This window comes from Petaurus breviceps, unplaced genomic scaffold (genome assembly GCF_028583685.1).
Source record: "Petaurus breviceps papuanus isolate PSGF00001 unplaced genomic scaffold, PetGlider_PUasm1.0 99, whole genome shotgun sequence".
NCBI classification, from domain to species: domain Eukaryota; kingdom Metazoa; phylum Chordata; class Mammalia; order Diprotodontia; family Petauridae; genus Petaurus; species Petaurus breviceps.
In genome coordinates, this window is record NW_027187465.1 from 9,246,691 (window position 1) to 9,255,506 (window position 8,816).

The following is an 8,816-nucleotide window of genomic DNA, read 5'->3' on the forward strand; positions in this document are numbered from 1 at the left end:
GGGCACCAGTCTCCACTGTGTTCCCATCCAGATAGGCCTGGAGAACCTCCAAGAACAGCTTGAGACAGCAGCCGCAGTCCTGAGCGTCTGCCCATGGTGGTTCTTGAGTTCCCCTGGCAGACCCCACCAGTGGCCCTTGAAGTCAGCTGCCTGATCAGGCTGCCATTTGGAGTGAGTTCCTTTCCTAGGGAAGGGCCGACGGGCAGCCTACCTTCCTTGAGCCACTCGGACTAGATCGGCTTTCTTCACCACCATGGAGAGTTTAGTCACTGTTTCAAAGATATGTTCACACAGTAAAATTATGTCACCCTAAAATGAAGAATGAGGGGAACATCTCAAAATTATTTTTGTCTGACAAAAGAGCCCTGTGGAGCATTTAGTCAGAATTCTGAAAAAATCTCCCACAGAGATCTCAGAGTTGGAAGGGGCCTGCAAAGGATCATCCCACACTTCTGCATGAATTCTACCCTCATGCCCAGCATTTCTATAATGATAATAGTTTCTATAGGGCTTTAGTTTACAAAACATTATATAAATAATCTCATCTGATCATTTCAACAACACTGGGAGGGAGGTGCTACTATCCTAGTACAGATAGGGAAACCAAGGCAGAGGTTAAGAGACTTGCCCAAAGTCACACAGCTATTATGGATCTGAGGTCACATGTGAACTCAGGTCTTCCTGACTCCTGGGTCCACTATTCCACCTAGCCACCTCCCAATACAGAGGGCCATGCCCCATTCTCTCCTCCCTCTGTGACACTCTCTAGTGACAGATTACTGTTTGCACCAAACAGGTAAACAGATCACAAAAGCATCATACAAAGTGTTGTTTTTTTAATTTTGAAAATGGGTAGGGGGGGAGGTGGGAAAGGGTGGGGGAGAAAATTTGGAACTCAAAAATTTGTGGAACTGAATGTTGTAAACTAATAGTAAGTACATCTTTAAAAATTTTGGAAAATTAATTTTTTCTGATATTTAATTTTATTTTTGCAGTGGTTTTTTTTTCCAACTCAATTGATTCTAAGTTTCTCATTAGATTATAAGCTCGTAGAGGGCAGGGACTGTCTTTCTTTTTCTTCTTTGTCTCTCCCAGGGCTTGGGCAGCTAAGTGGTGGTAAGATGGAGCACCAGGCCTAGAGTCAGGAAGACCTGAGTCCAGATCTGGCCTCAGACACTGGCTATGTGACCCTGGGCAAGACACTTAACCTTGTTTGCCTCAGTTTCCTCATCTGTAAAATGAGCTGGAGGAGGAAATGGCAAACTATTCTAATATCTTTGCCAAGAAAACCCCAGATGGGGTCATGAAGAGTCAGACACAGTTGAACAACAACAAAATCCCCAGTGCTTGGTGCTATGGGACCCAACACATAACATAGTAGGTATTTAATAAATGTTTACTGAACTGAATTCCAGCAAGAAGAAAGAAAATTCTTTTCAGCAATGATGGGAAGGTCATTTAGTATTCTGTTCACATTGGTGATTTCTTTTGTCCCCATTTTTACAGAATGAAAAAAATAATTTGTTTCTTTACCAGTCATTTCTTGACAGAGACCTCTTCCTTCCCTGCCCCACGCCCCATCCTGGAGTGGATCCCTCCACCTAGGTTATTTTAGGGTGGAAAGTGTCTGTCTGCATAACCAATCCTCCATCCTTTTGTCTGCAGACTTATCATTCAGAACTACAGAATGTCAGCCCTATGACCAAAAATATATTTTTTAAAAATGTATCCCTAGCTTAGTAGAAATTATAGGCAGGTTCATACCTTTTGTTTGCTGTCCTCTGGTGATACGTGAATGACAAAGAGGCCATCGCTCAAATTGCTGGTGGACACACCTTTAGACAAACCCCAAAGTTAAAATCCCCCCACTGCTAACAGTGGCTCCCACACAGATAATAGCTCATAACAGGGCACATAATACTTTGGTTGCAACCACCCTGAGAGGTAGATGGGGTATAAGAGGCACGTACATGGTCAGCCCTTAAGAAATGCTCATTGGCTTGTAGCAGGCCCAGACTGAACCTTAGACCTTCTCACCCCAGATCCAGTGGGCTTTTCACTACACCCTTGGCAATGCCAGGAACGCAGAAGCTTGAGATGAAACCACATCCCACAGTAACATCACTGCCCCGAGAAGACTGCAAGTGTGTTTCTAGAGCAGGGCTTATCATTTTTTATTATTATAATTATATTATTAATGTTTTATTATTATTAAATATAATATTTTATTAATAAAAGTAAAGCTGATTTTATAGTCTTTTTGTAATTGTACAAATATTGTAATATTTGTGTTGTTTGTAATCTGGAAAGGAAATTTCCTTATATTATTATACAAATATTATAATATTTATATTATTTGTATGGTAAGGCCTCTGGACTCCACAGAATGGTTTTAAATGTGCTTAGCATACAGAAGGCACTTAATGAATGTATGTTGGCTGAGTGCATAAAACCAAATAACATTGGATTTTAGAGGAAATTATATTAAAATATTTATCAAAATATTTTTTAAAATTCCGAGATCCTGGGTTAAGGCTCCTGGTTCTAGCAAGAAACCCAACCAGGATTGTTTTTGCTAGTGATTGAATCCAGCAGAAGTCAAATCAAGGCACCAAGCATGAAGAACCTATCCTAGCAGGCTAGGCACTGTGCTACAGTAAATGGTTTTTGTAGAATAGCATCTTATTAGATTGTAAAGATGGGTGAATTTTGGGGTGGGAGAAGTATGTGCATCATATACATGTCCTTGTGTCCTAAAAGCTATGGATGGTGTGAGCGGCGGCGGTGAGTCAAATGTTTGGGTGAGCAGCAGACCAGTACAATGGGCTGATTGCAGCCTTCCTGTCAGGGTCCTCCTCTTCCCCAGCCCACTCCAGGTTTACCTTTTAGTGCTTCGTATTCTATCCTCTGCTTAATTTTAGCGAGTTCCACCACGTAAAGTGCTTTCTGGGTAAGGATGAGTTGCCGCTGCCGGGCTTTGAATCCATTCCTATCATACTTCACCACTGGTGTACCATACTGAGGAGAGGGGAGGGGGGCAGAAAGTTAGAGCTGGGAGGAATCCTTAGAGATAGTCTGTAACATAAGGGCTTGGATGGGGTAAGAAAGCCATGGCCCATAAAGATGGCACGACTGCCCAAGGTCATAAGGAGTTGGCGGCAAAGCCTAGACTAGAACCCAAGTGTCTCAACTCCCAGTAGCTGACCAGCAACTCTGATGAAAGGATCACATAACATGTGAAGTCTTACAATGGCAGCTATACTTGTATACGGGTACACCTGTAATTTTATTTAAAAGATAACTTTAAAAAAAGAAGATTATATCCCCGTCTAAGAATTCTCCACTAAAAATCAAGATTTTTTGAATCCTTGACTTAGTCATGGACCTTGGAATGAAGGCATGATAACATCATGGGAAAGCAATCCTATGTAACCTTTCTCAAAGGGCCCAAGACTTGAACACTTGCCAACAAAATAAGGCACCAAATGATAACCTCTAGGATCAAACACACAGTCTTTCTTTGGCATTTGAAGCCCTTCACAACAATAATCTAGTTTGAACCTACCTTTTCTTATCAGTCAACAAGCATTTATTAAGTACATACTGTATACAGTCACTATTCTTAGCCCTAGAAATACAAAAAAAAAGGTAAAAGAGTTTCTGACCTCAAGAAATTTACAATCTAAGGGAGAAGACAACATGCAAATGTCTACACACAATGGGGATATATATATATGTATATATATTAGCAGGAAGGACTAGGAGAAAGTGGGAGTTGAGTTGAAGGAAGCCACAGAAACAAGAAGATGGGAGATGAAGAGGAAGAGAACTCCAGGCATGGGGGACATCCCAGGGGAAATGCCTGGAATGGAGAGATGGTTTGAGGAACAGCTGGGAGGCCAGTGTCACTAGAGTGCAAAGGGGGGGGGTAAGGTGATCAGAAAGCCAGGTTATGGCGGAAGTCAGAGGAAGCCATTGAAGTTGATTAAGGGGGTGGTCAATATGCCAGCTGAGACTGGAATGGAGATAGGCTTGCATCAGGAGAGCAGCCAGCCAGCTCTTTCAACTTTTCCATTAATCTCTTTCCCAGACTCTATGGGCCAGACAAGTGGTCATCTTGCCGTTCCTTGCACATGGCATTCTATTTCCTGTCTCTGCACTGTCTGTTCCCATTCCTAGAATGCCATCCCTCCTGGCCTCTTAGAAGCCTGAGCTCCCTTCAAAGCTCAGCCCAAGATATGTCTTGCACGGCTTCACATGTATAATTGATATCACGTAGCTTGCCTTCTCAAAGGGTGGGGAAGAAGAGAATTTGGAACTCAACATTTTAAAAAATGAACATTTAGAAATTTAAACATGCAACTGGGAAATATTTAATAAGAATATATATTTTTTAAATAATCCACTTTTAAAAACTTCAGCCCAAGCACTTTCTTCTACATGCAGCCTCTCCCAGTCCCCCCAATTGCTAGTGAAATCTCCTCCTCCAATTACCTTGTTTTTAGTACCTAAAATATATGTGTGTCTCCCCCAATAGAATGTAATCTCTTCGAGGGGAGGGATTTTTGTTTTTGTCTTTATACTTCCAGAGGGAAGGGGGAAAGGAAAAGCATTTATTAAATTCCTACTGCATACCAGACACTGTGCTAAGTATTTTATATTTGATAATGAAACAATTCCTACTCAGTAGGTGCTAAAGAGATAACACATTTATTATAACCAGCTGCTGAGCACCTGGAAATGAAAGTCTCATCCTCAAAGTCCTCAGAACTCTCAGAAGGCTCAATGTCAGAAATGCACATGGTTTCATCATTTGAAATGATTCTAAAGATGTGTTTGTACACTCATCAGTTTGTCTCTCCTCTCTAAACCTCAGCCAACCTACATTACCTGCCATGTGGACCCCTGGGGCTGAGCCCGCCATATGCTCCTTGAGAACAAGGCTGACTTCATTTCCTATTTGCATCTTCATCTCTCGGCACAGAGGGCTTAGTAAATGCTTTTTTATTTGCTGTTTGATGTCTGATTAATTGCTAGGTGAGAGAAAGATAAATTGATGTACAAATTTTATTCCTCTAAGGAGAGCACGTTTTTAGAGGGATCATGATCGCCTTGAGGGCTTCATCGGGGCAGAGTCAGAATTAGAACCCAGGTCTCTGGCCTCTTAGGAGAGTGCTCTTTGTAACCCAGGCTCAGAACCAACACTCCACACCCAGGCTCTTCTTTCTCCTCACCTGGATTTTCTCACTGCCAATAAGCTGCAGGACTTTGGGATTAATGTCAGCCTCATCTAAGAAGAAAATGAGAGCATCGGATGAAACATCATTGAATGGCAGGACCATCAACAATCAGAAACTCCCTCTTATATGCATGCAGATTTAATTTCCTTAGTTGATGTGTTTTTAATTCCCTTAATATTTACAAATGGGATTGTGAACTGTCAGCTAATGGGAACTGGGGGCAGAACAACATTCACTAGAAAGATTCCACTGATTTAAAATATACTTCTTTGGGCAACAAAAAAATGGTAGTGAAAAAATGGTTTATTATTAATTAGTCTTTGGATTCTTGAGCTCAGTGGATGCCATAAGCCAGAAAAGTCCTTCATGGAGTTGAGTAACCTGGTACCCAAAATCTCAGTTGAGGGAAATCATCATTGCCCCCAGAATCCCAATCCTGTTCCTCATTAGACCATCTCAGGACCAGGATCCAGAGGACACCTCGACTTACGAACTCACCTATCCGGCTATCGGCAAAGGGCTGGTTTAAACTTTCTGGGTAGCCAGCCTTCTTTCCTCGGAACAGGTCACTTGTAATGACCTTTTGCTGCATCTGGTGATAGATGATAGAAATGGTTTTCTGCCATCCTCAGGCAGCTACAGGGTGCAGTCCATACTATTAGACTTGGTGGGGTTACTTAGGGAGACTGACATTTCAATCCTGCCTCGGGCACTTACTGGCTGTGTGACTTTGGGCAAGTCATTTCACTGTGCTATGTGCAGGTTTCCTCATCTGCAAAATGGGGATAGTAATGGGACCTACCTCCCAGGGTAGTTGTCAGGATCAAGCAGGATGCTATCAGTTAAGGGCTTTACAAGCCAGAGGATGACAGAGCAATTAGCTCAGTTGATCAATATTTATTATCCTTACTATGTATCAAGAAAACACTGAGCTAAGTGCTGGGAATAGAAAATGAGGCAAGACAGTCCCTGCCCTCAAGGAGCTTACAATCTAATGGGGGAGACAACCAGACAAATATATGCAAAGCAAGCTACAAATAGGATAAATAGGAAATCATTCATTGGGGGCAGGCACTGGAATTAAGAGGGCTTGGGGCAGGCTTCCTGTAGGAGGTGGGATTTGAGGTGGGACTTAAAGGAAGCCAGAGAGGTCAGTAATCAGAGCAGAGGGAGAGAGTTCCAGGCGTGGAGAATGTCCAGAGACAAAACCCAGAGCCAAGAGATGGAGAGTCTTGTGCGTGGCAGGCTGGTGTCCCTGGATCCCAGAGGATGGTGTGAGAAGACTGGCCAGGTAGGAGGGGGCTGGGTATGGAGGGCTTTGAACGCCAAGCAGAGGGCTTTGTATTTGGCTCAGTGCCCCCTCCTCCAGCTTACATTTTGATAGCATCAGGTTTTCCACAGTACATTCCTCCCAAACCCCTTTATTAAATGCAAGCATTGGCCCCATTTTGCCAATGAGGAAGCTGGAAGCTCAGGGGGAGGGAAGTGATTTGCTCAGAACTCCTTAATTAATACTTAACAGAGGCTGGTTTCAGACCCAGGGTTCTCTGGGCTGGCATCCTCTGTTCCTTTCATCATGTTCCATTTCCAGAGGGAGCCTCAAGATTCACACCCATGCATAAAGACACTGTAACCTTCATTTAGAGCAGGAATTCTTAATCTTGTTTCATGGACCCTTTGGGAGTAAGTCTGGTGAAGCCCACAGACTCCTCGGAAGAATGTTTTTAAATACTGAAAGAATCACTAAATTTAAGTTAGAGGTTGGTGACAAATAAAGACGTCCTTTTTTTCCTGTCCAAGTTTACAGACCCTCTGAAATTTACCTTTGGATCCCAGGGTAAGAACTGCTGACTAGGGCTTAGACAGCTCAGCTCTGCCCCCCATACAAAGGGCTATTGGAAGATATGTGGAAACCTACATATACCTTTACAAAGTCCAAGGCAGGAGCTAACGGAAGAGGGCCGGGGTCCTGCTGCTTCCTCTACCTTCCCCCCCTTAAGGTGTACTTTTTCTGTAGCACCTTAAAATTCTGGCCTTCTAAGTGTAAAGCCTCAGGAAGCATCCTCTGGCCTCCTTGTTAACTGGAAAACAAGCAGACAAGGCCTCCCTGTTCCTGCAGCGTTGGCAGTGTGCACACCTGTCCTCAGGTGGCGCCTGCAGGAGGGGGAGGGAGAAGGGCTGTACCTGAGCTTTCCTCTTCGAGGTCACCTCTCGACAGTACTGGCGCACCAGGTTCCTCATGCAGATTTTCTTCAGCATCTCTGAAGTCTATGTGGAAGAAAAGCCATCATCCCCCCATACACAGAGATAGTGACAAGTGCTGCATCACGTGTCCATCAAACCCACTGGAAGCCTCGTCTTAAGTAAGTCAGATCCATTTTTCTATCTCCCCACCTGCCTCCAGAAGCTGATCTCTCTAATCAGAGGCAGCTGGGCCTGGAGTCAAGAAGACACAAGTTCAAATCTCACCTCAGATACTTGCTAGCTATGTGAGCCTGGACAAGTCACTTGACCTGTCTGCCTCAGTTTTCTCAACTGTAAAATGGGAATAACAATAGCACCAACCTCACAGGGATATTTCGAGGATCAAGTGAGATAAGTATTTGTAAAGTACTTAGCGCAGTGCCTGGTATGCAGTAGGAGCTTAATAAATGCTCCTTTCTTTCTTTATTGCAATTGCTTCTCATTCTCTAAAACCCTAGTCAAATGCCAATCCTTGCCTGATCACAGTATTCAATAAAACGCTGGGGCTCCCTCTGACTTACTGACTTTTTTTTTTATTTGGCCTCATCCTCATGATGTCATTGAGAAGGAAGGCAGAGGAACAATCACCACCCACTGACTAATTATCTTTTTAGGTGCTACATCCCACCCTACAAGCCCAGGAGCTCCACAGAGCAGAGGCCCCATCTTATCTGCAGTTTGTATCTCCTTGAACATATACCTCAGGGATCCGTACACAGGAGGCATCTAATAAGTGCTTTTAAATTGGAATGTTTTCATCTTACAGCCAAAGGGAAAAGCTATTGACTGCCCCAGGCTAGTGATCTTCTTCTATCCTACTTGATGATCGGACCCAAGCTGGGACAGGGGACTTGAGGCAGGGCCTTATTCAAATAGCACCTTAGTTTTATAGTTCCCTTAAGGTAGATGGATTTGAATCTCTTGTAAATTCTACACTTGCAGAGCAGCTGCTTACTGCCTTTCACTCCAAGAAGGTATATGAGGGAGGATACGGCTGAGTCCCACCCCCCTTCCCCACCCTGCCATCAGCCATCACAGCATTACCACCCTCGCCAGGCTCAGCACATACATTTTCCAAGATGGCTGGAGGTTTCAACCAGTTCTTGTCCAAAACATTCTTGGGAACGTGGTTTCTCAGGTTCAAGATGTAATTCTTCCTCACGAAGATAATATAGTCTTCATTTTCTGAACAAAGAGTCTTATTCCTATTGATAAACCCTCTTATGAACCTAAATGAGGAATCGTGTCATGAGTTACTCTGAGCTAAGCCTTGTGTATTTTGATGTCCAATAGACCAAAGTGGCCATCTTGGAGAGACAGAGACAGAGACAG

The 8,816-nt window shown here is 43.5% G+C and overlaps 1 protein-coding gene across 1 annotated transcript in view; it reads right to left on the bottom strand.

Moving 5' to 3' along the window:
* The window catches only part of MYO1H (myosin IH), a 48,447-nt gene that overhangs the window by 1,363 nt on the left and 38,268 nt on the right, over positions 1-8,816 (bottom strand). Inside the window, exons 23-29 of the mRNA XM_069081442.1 lie at positions 8,554-8,713; positions 7,425-7,508; positions 5,739-5,832; positions 5,235-5,290; positions 2,883-3,018; positions 1,765-1,835; positions 212-309 (exon numbers count right to left, since the gene is read on the bottom strand). Coding sequence (XP_068937543.1) covers positions 212-309; positions 1,765-1,835; positions 2,883-3,018; positions 5,235-5,290; positions 5,739-5,832; positions 7,425-7,508; positions 8,554-8,713 — 699 coding nt within the window. The remainder of the gene's footprint in view (positions 1-211; positions 310-1,764; positions 1,836-2,882; positions 3,019-5,234; positions 5,291-5,738; positions 5,833-7,424; positions 7,509-8,553; positions 8,714-8,816) is intronic.